This window comes from Episyrphus balteatus, chromosome 2 (genome assembly GCF_945859705.1).
Source record: "Episyrphus balteatus chromosome 2, idEpiBalt1.1, whole genome shotgun sequence".
Classification (NCBI taxonomy): Eukaryota; Metazoa; Arthropoda; class Insecta; order Diptera; family Syrphidae; genus Episyrphus; species Episyrphus balteatus.
This window is the reverse complement of record NC_079135.1, coordinates 33,842,920-33,864,354: the sequence shown is the minus strand read 5'-3', so window position 1 is coordinate 33,864,354 and position 21,435 is coordinate 33,842,920. Positions and strand designations below refer to the sequence as shown.

General features: G+C 29.9%; 2 protein-coding genes across 3 annotated transcripts; both read right to left on the bottom strand.

Moving 5' to 3' along the window:
- Positions 1 to 2,767: 2,767 nt before the first annotated feature.
- On the bottom strand, positions 2,768 to 8,142 carry LOC129912100 (membrane-bound alkaline phosphatase-like). Its single transcript, XM_055990210.1, has 5 exons — positions 7,979 to 8,142; positions 4,344 to 4,630; positions 3,268 to 4,282; positions 3,126 to 3,209; positions 2,768 to 3,061 (listed from the first exon to the last, which is right to left on the bottom strand). Exons 2-5 carry the CDS (start codon positions 4,569 to 4,571, stop codon positions 2,868 to 2,870), a joined length of 1,521 nt encoding a protein of 506 aa, XP_055846185.1. The 5' UTR covers positions 4,572 to 4,630; positions 7,979 to 8,142; the 3' UTR covers positions 2,768 to 2,867.
- A 3,381-nt stretch (positions 8,143 to 11,523) lies between these two features.
- Positions 11,524 to 20,850, bottom strand: LOC129912050 (membrane-bound alkaline phosphatase-like). 2 transcript variants are annotated; one of them, XM_055990148.1, is made up of 5 exons: positions 20,750 to 20,850; positions 12,999 to 13,285; positions 11,924 to 12,938; positions 11,784 to 11,867; positions 11,524 to 11,720 (listed from the first exon to the last, which is right to left on the bottom strand). In XM_055990148.1, exons 2-5 carry the CDS (start codon positions 13,224 to 13,226, stop codon positions 11,527 to 11,529), a joined length of 1,521 nt encoding a protein of 506 aa, XP_055846123.1. In that variant the 5' UTR covers positions 13,227 to 13,285; positions 20,750 to 20,850; the 3' UTR covers positions 11,524 to 11,526. The 2 variants fall into 2 exon arrangements, with proteins under 2 accessions (XP_055846123.1, XP_055846122.1); XM_055990147.1 differs by lacking the exon at positions 20,750 to 20,850 and adding an exon at positions 14,584 to 14,722.
- Between the last annotated feature and the right edge of the window lie 585 nt (positions 20,851 to 21,435).

Genomic DNA, 21,435 nt, shown 5'->3' with positions numbered 1-21,435 from the left:
TAAAGGTCTCAAATTTGTGTTAATTGTTATTTTTTACAAATGATCTACATTTAATCGATAGGTTAGGTATAGGCAGGTGTAAGCAATTCATAAAAGAAAAAAAAACTTGTCGCGTGATGCTGATAAATTTTCATTTCAATATTAAGTTAAATCTTAGTTAGGGCTTATTTCATTGGGAATAAAGTTTATTTTTAAATTAATATTATTCTTTTGACATTCTTAAAGTCTTTTGGAGTAACTTTTTTTCATTAGACAGGGTGTCCCGTAATTAGATAAAGAAAAATTAAAGAGTGATTATTTAGTAGGTATATTATTGACTCATGTCATCCACTTGTAAGTCCGAAAAAATGATTTTTTTTTGTAAATTTTTTTGTGTAGAGGCTTTTTATTAAATAAATACGTAGAATAAATGCACAATGCGCATCTGAAGTTTTGGGATTTTCTCTCGGAGATTTTTTTTTTTAGATTTTTTCCTGGAGATTTTGTGTTTACCCAGGTTTGTCTTGGGGATTTCGGCTTTGGGGATTTTCTTTTTGGGATTACGTGTTTTGGTCATTCATCACCAACCCCCCAAAGCCGAAATCCCCAAGACAAACCTGGGTGTATTCAAAATCTCCGGGAAAAAATCTCAAACAAAAAAAAAAACTCCGAAAGAAAATCCCAAAATTTCAGATGCGCAGGTTCATTTTGGAAAGACCTATTTTCACTCATATTTAATTGTAAGCTGCTACAACTAACCTCACACATTATGCTTAGTTCAATTTTGTGAGGTCCGTCAAGATAGCACCCACACCCCCAAATTTCCAAAATCTGAGTATGCAATAATTTGTTGCTAATTTGTTGCTAATTAGTTGCTCTAATCCCGAATTTGTTGCTCCACCCCTTCCCCCTCAAAATTGATGGAAAAGGTGTGGGTGCTATCTTGACGTCAAGATAGCACCCACACCTTTTTCATCAATTTTGAGGGGGAAGGGGTGGAGCAACAAATTCGGGATTAGAGCAACTAATTAGCAACAAATTAGCAACAAATTATTGCATACTCAGATTTTGGAAATTTGGGGGTGTGGGTGCTATCTTGACGGACCTAATTTTGTGGTTAAGGCACACGAATAGTAGGTAAAATAATGAAGGTTCAAATCACGGTTGTTTACATTGAATATTTTTGTTTATGTTGCGTTTTTAAAGAAGAACCATTTTGATTTTAAAATTGTCTGTTTTGTTCTGATTTTACTTTGAATTTAAGTGGTTTTTTATCATTGGAGATTTTTGGTGATTTGGAGAAAGTGGGAGAAAAAAATATTTGTTGGAAAATTTGTCCATTGGGTGCCTTTCCCCATGGAGATTTTATCCAAGGGGTAAACAATTTTCTGGAGATTTTATCCGATTGAGATGTTTTTTTTTTTTTTGAGTAGACCTTTCCGTAGTAGACCTCCACAAAAGGATGTCTGTCATTTACAGGGAATGATCGATTAAATAATCAAAACTTTGATTTTTGACAAAATTGTACCTTCCCGAAGACAAAAAATCATTTATACATTCAAATCAAAATGTAACCCCTAATATTATATCCTCTTGTAATTTTGAAAAAAAAAATGATTTTTTTTTTCATATTTTAAATATACAATTTGTACATAGGTACATAAATAATGAAACCCCCAAAGAAATGTAGAAGTATACACTTCTTTGGGGGTTTCATTAAAAAAAAAACATTTTGAATGTAACGGTAAATTGTTTGGATAAGCGTATTTGTTAAGGCCTCTCTACTTAGTTTTAATGGTTCCCAAAACTTTAAACGAATGTTCTTGAAATTGTGTTTGTTAATTTTTAAAGGCTGTTCTATGTTCTTTGCCCTTGATTTTTCAGAAAAATAATGCTTATTTTATTTTTATGAACGAAACAAGAATACTTGAGAAAACCTACACCAGGTAAAATCTTAAAAAAATGTTAATTTTTGCTATTTAGACAAAAAGCTAAGAATGTTAAAGTTTATTTGGAAAAATCAAAATCAATTTGGAACGTAAGTTTTTGTTTTTTTTTTTGAGAAACAATAAAACTATATACCCAGTCATAAAATGATTCACATCTCACTCTTATTTGGGTTTAGTTAAAAAAAATAAATGAAAGCACTCATGTGTGCTAATTGAAGCGCTGATAATGAGAAGGGGTTAGGTGAGAAATTGCGAATTGTGAGAAATTGGCGTTTAAAGTTATTGGTTTATAACTTGTTGTTTGAAAATTAGAGAGAAAGAACAAGAAGAAATGAAAGGCAATAGCGCTGAAATTTAAGACATTTACCACCTTTATCCGTTTGAAAAAAAAAATTCAAAAATGTAACTCAATCCCTTTTCATTCTCAACGCTTCAATTAGAAAATTTTAACCCTATGAAACCACTGTACAGCACATTGATTAACAACAATTCAACAACAATTTAACGATGAATAGTGCCAAACAAATTGTTAATAATAATAATTGCTCAATCAAATAATTGTTAAGTCGTGTTTGTTCCGGAGGAAACAAAAGTGTAGGTTTTATTAGCTGAATGCTAAATCTAATAGTGACGATTAAATGATTAAATCAATTATTAGCTCCAAAATAAAATTTCTATTAAGAAAACCGTTCAACCATAAATCATACATAAGCAAATCCTGAACAAATATTATGTTATTATTGCTTTTTATAAACCTTCCTCTCTATAGGCTTTTGAGCAATGGGTATTTTTAAAGTTAAGTTTGTACATGAATTTCTTTGAATATAATTTAATCAATCTTTATAATACACTTTTCTGAAATTATGCAAAATTTTGGAATTTATTTATTTATTTTTTTAATTTATTTTACAAAGTATTAAAACATACATAGATTTTGTATTATTGATTTTTAAATAAAGTTATCACAAAGCTTAACATGATGAGAATAACTGAAACTTGAAGAACTGTTCCTGAACTCTTTGTTTTCTGCTTCTGGCACATTGTTAAACCATCTCCAATGCATGACGCATAAGCCATCATGTGAGGTATAAGGTTTTGTTCTAAGGATCCTGTAAACAAATGTGACCAGGGTCCTGTAAAACAAAGTTCAATAAAAATTAGTAGACTGCTGAAATTCTTATTAACTGATAAACCTACCATTAGCATAGACTGCAACATCTTCCCCACCATGACTTTCAATTTTTAAAGGAAATGTACTTACATACTGGAATTCTTTATCCACTGCAAAATATAACGTGTTTATTTTTTCGAACTTTCTATAATAAAATTAAAAACTTACAAACATTCACATTACTTAAATCCAAACGATCTCCAGTCCAATTAAAATGCTTATAATAACTTGGTCCATTGGCATAACTGAGAGTTGTGTATGGCAATTTGTCAATATCACTCCTTTCTGTATTCAGTCCCAAAATATTATTCCCAATATCCGAATATCCACTGAAAGTCATAGTGTGACTATGATCTGCGGTAACAACAATCAATGTTTCTTCCGAGTTAGTCATATCCAAAGCTTTTTGAATTGCCTTTGAAAATTCTAGAGTCTCAATGAGTGCTTTTTGTGCCATATTTTCATGATGAGCTGTATCAATATGGCCACCTTCAACAAAAAGAAAGAACCCATTATCATTCTTCTGCAAGATTTTTATAGCTGCTTCTGTCATTCGTTCAAGGGAAGGTTCTTTAATAGTATCAGCATCAGTTTTGAATTTCATTTCTTCGGAAGCAAAGAGTCCCATTAAATAATCAGTATTATTGAAATCAATTGCCAGCAATTGTTGCAGATTAAACACTGATTTTGCAACTCCTGTTTTCGAATGGCGCCATTCTCTGATAAGATTTCGTCCATCTAACCGTTCTCCGGAATTTCCATAGAAATCCAATGTGCCATTAGGCAAAAAGCGTTTAGTTCCTCCTCCCAAAACAACATTTAACTTCTTGCCAGCATCGTTATAAACTAATTGCAAAGCTGCATCTAGGCATTTGGCAGGATCATGACCTTCAAGTTTAACTTTATTATCACTCTCAAATTCCCGATTTGCAAGGTGCGAATATACACCGGCTGGACTTGCATGAGTGACAGGTGTATTAGTTACAAGACCAGAAGACTTATTTGCTTTTTGCGCCCAACTTGCAATTGATTCAACATGATTGATTGGATTCTTAGCACTTGCACAATCGTTTAATGATACATTACCATTAACTCCAATTGTACCATAATTGCCTTTAACACCACCAAGGTAAGCTGTCGAAGTGCATGCAGAATCCGCAACTTGTTTATCAACGCAATAAGTCTAGAAATTAAAAAAAAAAAACATTCATTTTCGAGAAAAAAATTCATTCTTAGACCCAAACCTTCGAAAGTCCAAGAGCTGGGAAATTTTCGAAAGTCAGTTTGCTTCGTTCGCCAAGTTTATCTTCCAACTGGCCTTTTAAAATTCGTCCAGCTGCTATAGTTTCAATGGACAAGCCATCTCCAAGGAATAATATTACATTTTTCGCTTTTCCTTCATTTAGAGATCTCTGGATTTTGTCTTGTAGGGCTTGTTGAGCGTCATTTATCCAAAATGAAGTTTTTTTCATTGCAAGTCGAATTGGCAATGAGGCTTGCTTTAGCCTGCTGGCATTAGGGTCTGGAAAACCTTAAAGTAACAAACAAAAAATAAATTAAAACAAATAATCTAATATTTTCTGATTTTGTGATAAAATCTTCTCAACGTGGCGACAGAAAGTTAAGTTTTGTTAATTATTTTACTGTCACCATATTTGCAGACAATTCACAGACAGACTGATTTTTTCAATGCCAAAATACGTTAGATTAGATCCATATAATACAAGTTAATGTTCCAATAAAAATGCAAGCAATTAGGTTTCAGCATTTCAATAAATACATTAATGTATTCCGTTCATCGTTAGTTTATTTTGTTCTGCGCACATAAATATGAAATATTTCATATTAAAACCAGGAAACCCGTTTAAGAACTACAGCCATGCAACCATAGGATTTCTAAGAAATCTAATAATTTTGCAAATAAAATTCAATTATGTTAATAAAACAATTTATTTCTGATTATTATAAAAACTGATAAGGTATAAAAACCAAATTGATGCCCGGAACGCAACTCATAGCAATTATAACTTTTTCAACGAGCAAGTATATTTTTATTTGTAGTACTAAAATCTTGATTCAATTGTAGTTTTAGCTACAAATTGTATTGTCATAATGTCATAATGAAATTTGTATTATATTTGTTTGTTATAATTTATGTTCTTGCTAATATTACAGCTGTTGTTAAAGCTGAATGTTGTGGTAGTCCATACAATGAAGGCCGTTGCCGTAATGGTGGACCTCAATCACAGGGAGGAACATGTTGTGGACGTGGTTCTTGCAACATATTTTGCTGTGATTGTGTGGGTGGTTGCAGAAATTGATTTTTTTTAAATTGATGTCAATTCTACAATCAGCTTAAACGAACAATTGAATTATGTAATTCAATAAAACACGTCATAACTTATAATAAACTATAAAAAAGAAATTGTTTAAATTTTGCAGGTAGTGCTGAGTTCTTTACTAAAAAAGATAAAAATAGGATTTCCAGTTTTAAAATGGAATCATTTATGTGGGAACCCTATTTTAAAGGACACATTGCTACATGCTAGATTCGTTATACCTATCTTTGTAGTTTGGTAAAACAAGGAAATGTTTCAAATGTCGAATAATTTCCTAAACGATGAAAATAAAATTAATAAAATAATTTAAGGAATAGACCTGCAAATATGGTGACCCTATTCATATTATTATTATTATTACCTACCCTATTTTAAAAAAAAATATGTTTTTGTACAAATTTCGGCTGCCATCTCTTAAATACGGCCAAGTACTCAGTAGCCTAAATTAGAAATTTACAATGATCATTTTCAACCATATTGACCGTTCTTCAATACCTACTATAAAAAGATTTTTGATACGATGTATTATATCTATTAATCTGGCCTTATCCCTGAAAAAAATCCTCAAGTTCCAGCCCATCATATGAAAAATTTTAACTGACCACTTTTAACATAGTTTAAATGTTTAAAAAATAGTCCAAATAAGTCAACTGTTTACTGCTTAGCAAAAAAAAATTGTCTGAGAAGCCAACAAAAATGTGTTAAAAAAATGTTACACATACGCCACAGTGACCGATTAAGTTTAAATCTTAAATACTAATCTAATTTTGCTTTTTTAATTTTCTTCGCTCTTACAAGTTTATTAGGTACCTATATCAAATTACAAGATATCTAAATATCGGTTTTACAAAAAAAATAAAATGCACGACTGGGGTCGCACGTACTTGCTCTTGTAGTTCACAGTATCTTTATCTTAAATATCTATTGGAAATTTAAGATTTTGTTTAGTGTCGAGAAAAAAAAAAATAAAAAAAAAAAAAATTCGAAACTTCAAAAATTAAATTAATTTTTTTTTTTCAAAAATGTTTTTAAAAATATTTTTTTTCTTTTTTTCCATTTCTTACTTAATAATCTCTCTTAATTTTAAATAAAATTGAATTATGCTTTGATGGAATATATGAACTTAAAAAATATGTCAATTTTTGAAAAACGGCAAAGCCATATTTCCGTTCTCCGCATTTTTTGAGAAAAACTAAAAACGCAATTTTGTTAAAATCAATAAGTTAATTACGTATACCAAATTTTATGAAAATCGTTAGAGCCGTTTTCGAGAAAATTGCAAAACCTCGAAAACGTTATATGGGAGCTATGCGTTAAAAAGGAGATATTAAAAAAATAAAAAAAACGGGTCTAGGGAATAACGTAAAAATCATCTCTACCAAGTTTCAAGCAAATCCATCCATCCGTTTAGGCCCTAGCTCGATGTACAGATGGACGCACAGACGCACAGACCGACGGACGGCATGCCGTGGAGAAGATCAAAAAAGTGGTTTTCGTCATGCCGCGGCATGACGAAAACCACTTTTTTGATCTTCTCCATCATCGTAATGTTGGTTTTGATTAAAACCTCAAATTTTTTTTTCTACACGAAACCAATACTTGCCCTATAGAGCAAGTAAAAATGTAATGAGGCAAAACCACTTTGGAAACATAAAGTAAATGTTAGAGTCTCTAGCTACTAGCTTCAACGTTTCATTGAAAATCATGAATCAGTGTACTTGCAACGTGAGCAATGAAACATCGTTTTTTGTTTAAAAAAAAATCTATCTCTAAAATCAACAAAAACCTGAATATTTTGACATTTATTGAATTTTAAAAATGTTGACTCTCGGAATCGAAAACTTAAGATATGCACTGAAAAAAGTCTTACACTACATCCGCAAGTTAACTGGATTAAGAGTTTTGAGAAATTAGAACACGACAAAAATTTTGAATTTTAGAGTAAGATATAAATACCTAGTTTAATTTGTCCACGTAACCTTAAAATGCTCTTATTAACTAGCAGTATATTTCCTAAAAAAAATCTTCAAAGGAATCAACTTCCTCGTAAAAAGATTTTTATTTCGGCTTCGAGTTAACTACATTTATATGCAATAGTATTGCTGATTTAAAGAAAGAAATATAGTTTTTGGTTGGATTGCTGACTTAAAGCCAGAAAATAGCTTTGTAAAAAATGTTGATAAAATTAATAATCTAATAATTTGTTATTTTTATTTTTTTTTTTTTTTGGAAACTAAAAATTTCTTTTTTCGTGATACTTAGAGCATTTTTTACTCTCATACAGTTTTTCATATAGTTGCGCTTAGCAAAAAAAAGTACTGCAGTAACTATATGTACACATTTTACCAAAAAATTGGTTTTAAAATAGAACACAGTATTTCGAGTATTTTTCTTAGGTGTTAATTCCGTACTTTGAGTGAAGCCCCCAAGACCGTCAGAGGTACATAATTTTGATCCCATTTGAGATAAAGTTTGTTGGTGTTAGAAAGAAAAAAATTATTATTGGAGATAATTTTCTCAGAGACTCTACTTTAAATTACTTTTTCTTAAATCACTTTTAAACCTTTTACGATAGTCACAAGAAACTTCTATTATTGTTATTTTTATTGTGAGAAATATGTCTACGAATTTTAGGTACAGTGACAGAGTATTAACATTAGAAATCAATTGAACTTTTAATTGCTCACTCGTTTGTCGTTTAGGACCAATTTTTCGCACATGTGATTAATTTGTAAACGTTTGCAAAAAAGTAAAATATTTTCTTTTTCAGTTGGTATTAATCGTTTCATCGAATAAACACACTTTATTCACCTTCAATCTTACTTTATACTTTTTTTTTTTAATTTCGTACCTTGACAGTTTACCAAAAAAAACAATCCAATAATATTAAATAAAAATATCAAAAATCCTTTCATCTCGACAGCACCGAACACTTTACAATTAAAACCAAAAAAAACATAATGATCACGCTCTTATGACAGAAATCTTAGCATAGCTGTTTTAATTTTTTGAAGCTATAAAAATTACCAACAAGATAGGTAATAAAAATAAAAGTATTATGACTCTACAAAGTACGTACACAAGACGTGTTTGATAAAAAAATTTAAAATAAAACGAAATTGGAATAAAAAAAAAAAGGAAAAAAGCATACAATCAAGCTGTGATCTATTTGTTTTGCTCTGAAGAACACCCGACCACAAAGGCAATTTTACCAACTGAACAAGCTTCAAATTAAAGAAAAAACAAAACTTGTTTATTTCACCTAATTGTGATTAAATATAAATAATAAATTGTATAAAAATTAAATAAATTAATTTACTGCCGCAAAGAACAAAAGTAATTGCTGTGATTCATTTGTGCTTTGCAAACATTAATAACATCAATGTTAAACTTTTGCATGTAACACATTTCGAACAATGTCAAAAATATCATATATGCACATTGAGAGATAATACTTAAACAGTGTTGCAAATATAATTAATTTGATAACTGATTTAAATGTATCCTATTATGCTTTTAACTTATTTTTAGACAAATATGTGAACACCTAGATTGCGAAAATGAAATCTTAAATCTTTTAGGTGAATATTACATTTTATTAAAATATCAACAAAATATGATACAACCTTTCAATTTTGAAATCATCAAACTGTAAAGATTAGAGTCAACCAGACATACTGTTATTAAGACTTTATATTTTATGACATTGTAAAACAGTAATGATTTTATTATTAAAAAATTATATCTTGAAACATTTTTATCTATACATGTGTACAGCATACAAACGTTCGCAGTTAAGTGTTTACATTGTAAATTATAATTATATCTTATCTTGGGTTTTAATGTTTTAAATATAGTTATAAAGAAAGATTGAAATTGTAGGTAATTGTATGATTGGAATTGGCTCTGAATTTTAGCCAGGTTAAAAGCCCCCCAAAAGCCCTCCTTTAAGAAACTTAAAATGTCAAAATTTGTTCATTCGGAAATTGAAGGAATTGAAATGCAGCTGAACTCAATAATTGACCGAAACAAGAAAAGAGTTGGAATCAATCTAGGTAGGTACTTAGCTAAAAAAAATTGGTGGGCCAAGTTTCGCCACCCCTTCTATAGTCGAAAAACGTCAGAGAAGCTGCTTGATGAAAAAATAAGACAAAATTAATTTTCGTATGTTAATGGTTAGACATCCACCTAAAATGATGTTTTATGGCATTAAAACTGTATTTGATCATTGTTTTAAGCAGACAATTTTTCTTTTAATCGAAGCTATACGAACCACTTTATTATTCTACATTAAGGGGTTATATCTAGTTATAAGTGCAAAAAAACCTTCTTTTTTGTGGATTTTTTGTGAAGAGCCATTTAATTATATAAACATAAAAAATACATTTCCATAAAGCAAATTTAATGTATTAAAATAATTTGCTGTATATTTAAAAAAATATTGGGTTCCGTTATTTTTGTAGTAGATCTCCTAGACGACCTCCAAAAAAAGGTGTCTGGCGGTGAGCAAGATATCTCTGATCCAAATCACTTAAAATTAAAAAAACAAAAAAGATTAATTTTCAGGATAGACGAATGCAGGTAATGAACGAAGGAATAGTCAAAATTTTGATTTTTGACAAAATGGCGGCTTCCCAAACAAAAAAATCGTAGTTTTTAACGAAAATTTACACTTTAAAGTGGCTTAAAAAATCGAATTATTGTCAAAAACCTTTTTCCTGGGTTCATTACCTGACAAAAGTATCTAAGAAAATTGGGTAAAAATTTCAAGCCGATTACTCCAGCCGTTTCGGAGAAATTTTGCTCACCGCCAGACACCTTTTTTTTGGAGGTCGTCTAGAAGATCTACTACAAAAATAACGGAACCCAATATTTTTTTAAATACACAGCGAATTATTTTAATTCATTAAATTTACTATATGGATATGTATTCTTTATATGTTTATATAATTAAATGCCTCTTCACAAAAAATCCACAAAAAAAAAGGTTTTTTTTTGCACTTACAACTAGATATAACCCCTTAACAAAACAGTGGAATTTGAAAGAAAACATAACCAAAACTAACGAATAATGCACTAAAAACAGAAAAATGAACTTTAAAAGTTCTTTTTTAATTAAATCCCAAAAAATATAAAATTATGAATTGAAAAAAACACAGCTGAAACTGAAGTACCTATTCATTTAAAAAAAATTTAAATAATAATAATAATAATAAATAAAAAAAATTAATACTCTTTTTTCCACTGACTTTTAACTTGTATTGGAGCGAAACTAGTTGAAGTAAACAAAATTAAAAACACATCTTATTGATCTTTGAGAATATTACTACCGTTTGGTATCAACCTTACTTCTTAATTTTAGAATTTAGAAAATCGACTCTTGACTCGTTATTGTAAGCATTTACTCCATAGTGCGTTCGTTTGGCTAGCAATCTGGATCTATCTGTGAGTGTCATAGTGATATTTCTATACAGTTTGTAACCAAACTAGGACACACATTTTCCGATTTTGATGAGTTGATCCAAATACCCTTGAGTCTTTAGTCGACACGCTATCAAATGCATCCAATTAGGTGATGTCTTGATATAACATCAGGATCGGATGCAGTGTGGAAAGTGTGGAATGTTTTTTCCTAGCTTTTTTGGTCTTTCAAAGTAACTGCTCTTTCAAAAGAAGCCAAGTATTGAGATTGACATGTAGTTGGAGATCATGTTTCAGGTGCCTTTTTTTTGCGATTCTCCATATTTCTGCGGAAAGGAGCTGTTATTGAAACAGTTTTTAAGGATATTGGCTAGAAATATCATTACTATCTGTAAGCCTCTAATGAGTATAGTTCAAAGCTCCTTCACTGCAGTGCTTCCTTGTACCGAAAGATTTTAAAGGAAGTATTTTACAAATGGAACAAAAAGGAGAGAAACTTATCTGGAACATTTTTTCGTAACAAAAAATTGACATAATGTTACCATAAAAGTTATTTATTTATCTTTAAAATTATCACATGCGATGTCATCTGCATGGGTTAGTTACAGTATATACAATACAGATACAATTTATTATTTTATGAATTATTTCTTTAAACATAGGTTTTCTATTGATTTTTAAATAAAGTTAAAATCAAACTTGATATGATGAGAATTACTGAAATTTGTACAACAGCTGCTGAACTCCTAGCTTTCGGATTTTGGCACATTGTTAAGCCATCTCCAATGCATGACGCATAAGCCATCATGTGAGGTATAATGTTTTGTTCCAAAGATCCTGTAAACAAATGTGACCATGGTCCTGTAACACAAAGTTCAATAAAAATTAGTAGCTTGTAATATAACTTTAAACTGATAGATCTACCATTTGCATAAACTGCAACATCTTCGCCACCATGAGTTTCTGTTTTTGAAGGAAATGTACTTACATACTGAAACTCCTTGTCCACTGTAAAATTCAACTTTGTATATGAAAATTTAAAAAAAATTAATATAATAACTTACAAACGTTCACATTTTTCAAATCCAAACGTTCTCCAGTCCAATTAAAATGCTTATAATAACTTGGTCCATTGGCATAACTGAGTGTTGTGTATGGCAAATTATCAACATCACTCTTTTCTGTATTCAGTCCCAGAATATTATTCCCGATACTAGAATATCCACTGAATGTCATAGTGTGACTATGATCTGCAGTAACAACAATTAAAGTTTCTTCTGAATTCGTCATATCCAAGGCTTTCTGAATTGCCTTTGAAAACTCTAAAGTTTCTATGAGTGCTTTTTGTGCCATATTTTCATGATGAGCTGTATCAATATGACCACCCTCAACAAAAAGGAAAAAGCCATTTTGATTCTTTCGCAAGATTTTAATGGCTGCTTCTGTCATTTGTTCAAGGGAAGGTTCTTTAACAACATCGGCTTCAGTTTTGAAATTCATTGCTTCTGGAGCAAAGAGTCCCATCAAGTAGTCAGTATTATTGTAGTCAGTTGCAATCAATTGTTGCACATTGAATATTGATTTTGCTAGTCCTGTTTTCGATTGACGCCATTCGCTGATAAGATTTCTTCCATCTAACCGTTCACCTGCATTTCCATAGAAATCCAATGTGCCATTAGGCAAAAAGCGTTTAGTTCCTCCTCCCAAAACAACATTTAACTTCTTCCCAACATCGTGATGAACTAATTGCATCGCTGCATCGACACATTTGGCAGGATTATAACCTTCAAGTTTGACTTTATAATCGCTTTCGAATTCTCTATTTGCAAGATGAGAATATACACCAGCTGGACTTGCATGAGTAACGGCTGTATTTGTCACAAGACCAGTAGATTTATTTGCTTTTTGAGCCCAACTTGCAATTGATTCAACCTGGTTGACTGGATTCATAGCACTTCCACAATCGTTTAATGATACATTTCCGTTGACTCCGATTGTTCGGTAATTGCCCTTAACACCACCAAGATAAGCCGTTGCAGTGCACGCAGAATCCGCAACTTGTTTATCCACGCAATAAGTCTAGAAATACAAAAAAATATTTATTTTTGACAAAAAAAAATTCATTTCTTAGACCCAAACCTTCGAAAGTCCGACAGCCGGGAAATTTTCGAAAGTCAGTTTACTTCGTTCACCAAGTCTATCTTCTAACTGGCCTTTTAAAATTCGTCCAGCTGCTATGGTTTCAATGGACAAGCCATCTCCTAGGAATAATATTACATTTTTCGCTTTTCCTTCATTTAAAGATCTTTCGATTTTGCCTCGGAGTGCTTGTTGAGCATCATCTATCCAAAATGATGTTTTTTTCATTTTAAGTCGAATGGGCAGTGGAGCTGGCTTTAGTAGTCTGGTAGAAGGCTCTTGGAAACCTTAAAGTAACATAAAAAAATAAATTGAAACAAATCTTATTACGATGTAAGGAATTAGTCTAGTCCGTCGCGTCGTGAAACAGAGCCCGATCTAGTTGTTTATTTTTTTATGTTTGGATAGATGATAAATAATAATAATTAATTATCAGAATGTTTAACGATGATCAGCTTTATTTATTTGATACAAAGTAAATTTTTGCCAAACTATAACAAAAATCATAATAAATGAAATTGGAACTAAATATTATAATTAAACTTTTTTGAATGCTTTATTTTACTGGTCTTTTAAATGAAAGAACAGGAACTGTATTGGTATATCAAACCAATATTATAAAATTTTAAATTCAAAACTTTCAATAGTCCAGTCAAATTAATAAATAAAAACGCATTTTTTCCAGGACAAATGGGTTTGAGTGTATCTCATTGTCATACAAACCAATTTTTTGGTATCATATAAGATCGGGAGCCAGATTTTATTAAATATCTCCATTGTCTTTGATGAAAACGAAAAATTTCCGTGAGCACAATTATTAAAAATTTAATTACAGAACAAATGGTTTATTAACGGTGAATGGATTAATAACTACTATAAAATAAAAGTTTAATATTGATTGCTGATATTTCTACAGCATCTGAAAAAAATATATACTTATGTATATTTAGTCATAAGATCTTTAATAAAATTATAAGGCTTCCAAATGCTTTTTGTTTTGCCTCATTAGATACACTCTGTCAAAATTTCCAAAAATAGAACACATTTTTTTCCCAATTTTTTGAAGTTTTTATTTTTACTAATGAAATATTTACAATGGCACCAGTTTACATTTTTAAATCTATGCAAAATCGAAAGCATTGTTTAAATTTAAAAAAAATGTACCTATAGATTTTTTTTTTTTGAATACCAATCTTAATGGGAATATAATCATTATTCCCCTCTAACTTTTAATTTTTGATTATTTAACTCTTTTATCTTTTAGGTTAGGTATATTCAAGAGAGATTCTTCTATCGATACATCGATTCGAAATTGCTTCTAAGAAAGTAATTATACAACGCGTTTACATTAGATCACTTTAACTCATAACTGCTCAAGCTCATTGGTATAAAAAAAAATAATATTTCGCACATGTGATGTATTGCACAGGTTAAAAAAATAGGTACATTTTTTTCGCTAGGTAGATCGTTCAATTTTTTGCTCGACATAGTATTTACATAATTTCGTTTTTATATATACGTCTGTGACCCAGTTTCAAATCAATACACTTTATTCACCTCCTATCAAAATAACTTAATTTCGTACCTTGACAGTTGACCAAAAACACTAATCCACCAATATAAAATATAAAAATCAAGAATCCTTTCATCTCGACGAAACAGCACTTTACAATCCAAATCAAAAAAACATTATGATCAAATTCTTAGGACAGAACTCTTATCATAGCTGTTTAAAATTCTCATATATCTATACAAAATCAATTGTATCTACAAGAAAGATAAATTAAAATTAAAGAGGGAATTAAGACTCTACAAAGTACATAGACGAGATGTGTCTGATAAAAAAAATTAAAATATAACAAATTTGTTTCATATTGAAAAAAAACACGCATACAATCAAACTGTGATCTATTTGCTTCGGTCTGAGAAACACCCGATCACAAAGGAAATTTTGCCAACTGAACAAATAAGACAAAAATAATCAAAATTTATTTATACGAGTACACCTGAATTTTATTCAGTAAAAATTAACCTACAGTTCTTAATATTTACTAACATACGTACATGGCGAAAACTTTATCATTTAGTAGTTTTCAAGAAGTCGACTTTGATATTCGTCACCAAAATAGACCTGAAACTATACAAATTTGCTGCAGAGGACAGAATTAACTTCTGTTTCTCCTTTATAATTTTTTAAATGACATGTGTTTTTGAAAAACCTTAAACAGTTGCAAATAATATAATTAATTGGATCACTCATTTGAATGTTTCCTATATGCTTTTAACTTATTTCTAGGCAATTATCTGAACTCTTATGTAGGGGAGAGTGGCGGACAGTGAGACACCCTTTTTTTAAATTGGTATATCTTAGAATGTTTTCGAGATAGCTTAACGAAACTTTGAAGTTAGTTTAAGACATATTTTATCTTAATGTTGCAAAAAAACTTATAGTTAAAGAATGAATGAGGGCATCACATTGGACTAAAATGTAGAAAAAGTCAAAACGTCTCACTGTTTGAAAGGGGTGCGATCAGTGAGACATTCTTAGGTGAAAAAAAAATAACGAAAACGTCAAATAATTAGGTAATTGACAAGTATATACTTAATTAATTTATGTTACTTTAACCCATTTATTCAAAAAAAAAAAACAAAAAGCCAAAAAAAAATGAAAGAAAAAACAATACGAAATCATTTTGAAGTCATGCTAAAATAATAGATTTTTTTAAAATCTATATGTCTCACTGTTTGCTTTTTAAAAAACCTATGTCTCACTGTTTGCTTTTTAATAATGTCTCACTGTTTACTTTTTGTCATTTTTCGGAAAAATATAAAATTACAAAAAACGAGAAGGAATTCTAATTCAATGATATTTTTTTATGAAAGAACATATAAATATAATACATATGTAAAAAAAGTTCTGTCCACTAACCAGATTTTTTTGTGTTATACACTCTTTTTATAACACTCCAAAAACTACTTTCACCTGATTTTGTGTGATATTTTGCGGCGGGGGAAAATGGACAGCTTTAATTAAGTCGGGACAAAATTAAAAGACGCAGACGGGGAAATAAACGTTTTGACCCAAACTAGCGTTACTGTGCTTATTTTCAGAAAAGAGAAAAATGGATTGTCTCACTGTTTGCACCGTCTCACTGTCCGCCACTCTCCCCTACCTGTAAATGTAAATGTTAAATTTGCAGGAAAAAATTACATTTTATAAAAATATCAACAAAATAAAAGCCAACCTTTTAATCTTGAAATTAAGATTGGAGTCAAGCAGACGCTGTAATTAAGATTTTATTTCACATTGTAAACCATTATATTTAACATTCAAAAATATAATGTAGTATCTTGAAAATTTGAAGCATTATTGTTATCTAAAACGTGAAAGAGAACAAATTATTTGTGTATAGTCTATTGCATACGCCTTTTGAATTCAACAAATTCACTCAACAATTTTAAATGCTGATTATGTTTCCTTGACATAAAAGTATGCTTCAGCCAAAAATGCTCCTAAATTCATTGGTGCATTTTTGGGAAAACGGTAACACTTTTTTTAGTTTTTTTTTTCTTTAACTCGAAAACCAAGCCTAAGTTAAAAATGGTTTAAGAACAATTTTCATAGAAAATGTAATCTCCCATTAAAATTAATTAAATTAAGGGCCAATTTTTCAATAGTCAGTTTAACAGTCAGTTAGTACTTAATCTCCAGATAGAGAAAAGTCAATTTTTCAACAGTCGGATATAGCTTATTCCTTTTTAATAAAACATTTAATAGATGAATAAAACTATCTACTTCTTTCAGAGACGAATACAAATTATTCTAAGGAATAATCCTAACAAAAATATTGTGTCAATTATTGTCAAAGCTGTTTTGAAGAAAATATCGATAAAAAAATACAGCGGAACCTTAGAGGATATAATAGGTCTGTTTGGGTACTGCCTAAAACAGAAATATTTCTACTTCTTTCAACATTTTTAACCCAATTCCTGTTTGGGTACTCTGAAATTGTGCATTTTTTCAAAAAAAAGATGGCCTCGAGAGAGAAAAAAATTTCCTCCTCTTGAGAATTTCTGCCCAAAAAATTTCTTCGGACAAAAATCTGAAATCTGTCAAAGGTAGTGCTTTCTCTGTTTTTCTTTATTTTTTCTTGTCGCTCAACATAAACAAAACAAACTAAAAACATGGCGGTGTGGTTTTTTTCTTGTTTTTTTTATTTATTTATTGCGTTTAAGTGGTGTTATGCTCGAAATAAATAAATATTTAATGAACAAAATAATAAAAAAAAAAGTGTTTTAAAAACAATACAAAGTGGTTTGAATATTTTTCATTTCTTGTTTTTTTTTTTCAATTTGTGTTTACATTTTTTAATGAACAAAAAAAGTACAAACATGGTGATGTGGCTATGTTTTGTCTTTTTATTTTTATTCATTGTGTTTTAATGGTTAAGTGCTTTATTTTATAATTGATTTATGCAAAAATTAATAAAAAAATGTGTGTAAAACAAAACAAAATGTTTTGATATTTTTTATTTTTCGTTTCTTTATTTTTTTTTTCAATTAGTGTTGTTGTTTACATTTTTGTTGTTGTAGAAAAAGTAGCAGAAAATTTTGTGCCAAAAGCGTTTGGGTACTTTTCCACAATTTTTCTTCCTCTGAGAGGATTTCATTCCCACTCCTTAAAATTTGACAGGTTTCATATTTTTGTTCCAAAAGAACCCAAACAGACCTAATATATGGAGTGTGCTTGTTCCTATACCTAATACATTGTAACCAGAGATGAGTATTTACTTCATATGTAGCAGATCTACTTCATTAATTTATTTTGATGTATCTGCTACGTAGCAACCTATTTCTACTTCGTTTGACAAATTTTTTCTAACGAACAAAACTTCATTTAAGATGTGTTGTCTTGTTACATTTTTTGTTAAAAAAATGCATTTTTAGTGCTCTTTATTTTTAAATTGGCTCACTAGGCACTGCAAGAATTTCACATCATATACATCCAAATCAAAGACCCATCCAAGATATCAATTATTTTATGTAACCGCCCAGATCCCCATAATGGCTCTGGGTCCGGTCATGCATTTTGCATAAAATAAAGCAGACATCGGCTTTTAAAAAACAATCTTAGGTTATTATATGGCAGATGGCACATCTTTGCTCATGGAACTAAGACCAAGTCAATGAAAATAATTTTGTAATAAAAAACACTTTATAATTTGAAATTGAAAATCATTATAAATCATTATAGCAATTACGGGGATGGCTTTTTTAGAAAAAAATTCATATTTGTTATTTACGAGTGATGCGCTTTCAAGCCATGCAGGTCTCATTTAAATCGGTGCTGGGCTTTTTTTTTAAATATATTTATTTTTGGGCATTCTCCTTTGTTTTATATGTATATTTTTTTTTTTCATTATCTGCTACATATTTTCCAAATCTACTTCGTTTTTTTGGGCAATATGTTTCACTTTTCGGGCTTAGCATTCTCATCCCTGATTGTAACGCCATATGCAATATATGCATGGATAGGGGTTGCTGCCTTCGTTTTTCAGTGCGAGTCCGGTTCCGCAGCTGTAAATAAACACGCTTGTTGATAACAGCCATCAAATGAAAATAAAATGGAGGCATGCACTCATCGAAAAACTTAAAGAAAGAAACTAGAGCGAGAGCCCTCTATAAAAGCTCACGGAACTAACAGCACAAGCACTCCATATATTATCATATAAGAAATCAAAAACAATTTATTTATAAAAATGACGTTTAATTTTGAATATTTTTGAATTTGACATTTTTTTTGTTATTCTGTAGAATAGGTTTTTCTTAGAGCCAATTTTTCAATCTTCTAATAAACAGTCAGTTAACTGTTCGACGAATAAAGTTATTAGGCTCATAAACAATCAGATAAAAACATTGAATTTTTCAATCAAGAATAATTTATTCTACAGAATAACAAAAAAAAATTGTCAAATTCAAAAATATTTAAAATTAAACGTCATTTTTATTCATGATTGTTTTTGTTTTCTTGTTTTCCACTGTATTTTTTTCAAAATTCTTTCAAAACAGCTTTGACAACTGACACAATATTTTTATTGAGATTATTCCTTAGAATAATTTTATTCGTCTCTGAAAGGAGCAGATAGATTTATTCTTAGGAATAACCTATATCTGCCTGTTGAAAAATTGATTTTTTCTCTATCCTTAGGAATAAGTACTAACTGACTGTTTAACTGACTATTGAAAAATTGGCCCTTAATTGAAAAAAATCAATATTGTTATCTGATTGTTTATGAGAGTAATAACTTTATTCGTCGAACATTTAACTGACTGTTTATTAGAAGATTGAAAAATCGGCTCTAAAATTAATTTTTTTTAAAATTATTTTGGACTGAAATTCTAAACTAAAATCAATAAAAACAAGTTAAAAATTGAGAGTTTAAATTATTTTTACTAAGAGCCAATTTTTCAATCTTCTAATAAACAGTCAGTTAACTGTTCGACGAATAAACTTATTAGGCTCATAAACAATCAGATAAAAACATTGAATTTTTCAATCAAGAATAATTTATTCTACAGAATAACAAAACAAAATTGTCAAACTCAAAAATATTTAAAATTAAACGTCATTTTTATTCATGATTGTTTTTGTTTTCTTGTGTTCCACTGTATTTTTTTCAAAATTCTTTCAAAACAGCTTTGACAACTGACACAATATTTTTATTGAGATTATTCCTTAGAATAATTTTTATTCGTCTCTGAAAGAAGCAGATAGTTTTATTCTTAGAAATAATCTGTTGAAAAATTGATTTTTTCTCTATCCTTAGGAATAAGTACTAACTGACTGTTTAACTGACTATTGAAAAATTGGCCCTAAATCACTCATATCATTTTGGTTTCTCCTAACTTTGTAGTAGATCAGAGCTTAGATAATTATGAATCGTTTAACTTTTTTTTTTAAGAATGAAAGAAATTTAATTAGCACGTTTTCTTTATTTTTTACTTTTTGTGATGGAAAAAATTTTTTAAAACGCAATAAGAAGCTAATAAAAACCAAAATTTTCATCTCCGAAAGACCTGTGCTACTTTTCATTAAGTTTGTAGCTTTTAAAATGTAAAAACATTGCATATAATGAAAAAAGTATCTAGGAAAAAGTCTAAAATAATAAAACAAAATTTGGGTCTAACCACAGCTCTGTTTGACTAAAACTTCTTTAAATAAATCAGTCCAAAAGTAGAATATTTTGCCCACAAAGAAGATTAGGCAAAATTATATGGGACTTGGGCCCAGAAAGTGCAGAGGTAAGTCTTGGTGTCAAATCAAACCTGAAGGCTACTGCATCAATGTGTTAAATTTTTTCTGAAAATCGTGTGCGTGGTTTTAGAGATATTACCGTGTTAAGTTCATATTAAGAATGCATTTTCCATAAGAACCATAAGAAATAAGTCAAATTTTTTTGTTATAAGAAAAGTAACCGATTTAATTTGTTGTAAGCGATACTCATTCTCTTATTGTTCCCCTAAAAAAAGCTATCTATTTATCAATATATGAACTAATTTCTGGATCAAATAAAATGATCCCGATAGACCGTGGCTTGTGGCTAAACAGTGTTGTGCCCAACACGTTCCAATTTACATTTTCTAGGAACAAACGTCAAAAAGAAGAAAATCCTGACCAATCTTGCTTACAACCTGACCGGTTAGGCGATTGAAAAATCACCGGCATATACATAGAAAAAAGGATTACATACCTGTTGTTTTTATTCCACGTGTAAAATTGATCTTGGTACAGAGTTATCCCATAATAATATCCACATGAAAAATGAAACACATCACAGCTATATTGTTTCAAGTTCATTTTTTTTTTTTTGTTTTCGTTTCGATTCTCAACCATTTTTCGTGCCAGCTGATTGACATTTCAAACAACATGAAACAAATCGTTCCTCTAGTGTTTCAATTTTTGCCTGTTTCTGTTTCAATCGATTATAAAATGACTCGAAGAATTTTTATTGAAAGTAAAATTTGCAATAAAACTATTATTTTTTGCTAAAATTTTATTTATTTGTTTTCCTGATGCACATTCATTTTGTGCCAGCTGATTGAAATTTCAAACAAAATGAAACAAATTGTTCCCCTGAAGTGTTTCAAATTTTTCCTGTTCCACTATACGAAAAAAATGTTCGTCTGTATTTCAAGCAGGAAAAGAAAAGAGTAAGTAGATTTTGTGCGTGTCAACTGATGTAAATTTTAATGATATAAACGATCATCCGGAAAAAATATTCAATTTCATACTGTTTCATTTTTCCTGATGCATTGTCCTGATCCCTATAAACGGCCCTTTATTCTCCACCATTTTTCGTGCCAGCTTATAATGTCAATCAAAATGAAACAAATCGTTTTCCTGTACCGTTTGATTTTTTCCTGTTCCATTGCAAAC

Coding starts and splice junctions, on each gene's coding strand:
- LOC129912100 (XM_055990210.1), bottom strand. CDS start 4,571: ATGAAAAAAACTTCATTTTGGATAAATGACGCTCAACAAGCCCTACAA. Junction 3,210..3,267: donor TTTAAGTAATGTGAATGTTT/GTAAGTTTTTAA, acceptor TATATTTTGCAG/TGGATAAAGAATTCCAGTAT. Junction 3,062..3,125: donor TGTTGCAGTCTATGCTAATG/GTAGGTTTATCA, acceptor TTTGTTTTACAG/GACCCTGGTCACATTTGTTT.
- LOC129912050 (XM_055990147.1), bottom strand. CDS start 14,647: ATGAAAGGATTCTTGATTTTTATATTTTATATTGGTGGATTAGTGTTT. Junction 12,939..12,998: donor CGGCTGTCGGACTTTCGAAG/GTTTGGGTCTAA, acceptor TTGTATTTCTAG/ACTTATTGCGTGGATAAACA. Junction 11,868..11,923: donor TTTGAAAAATGTGAACGTTT/GTAAGTTATTAT, acceptor TGAATTTTACAG/TGGACAAGGAGTTTCAGTAT.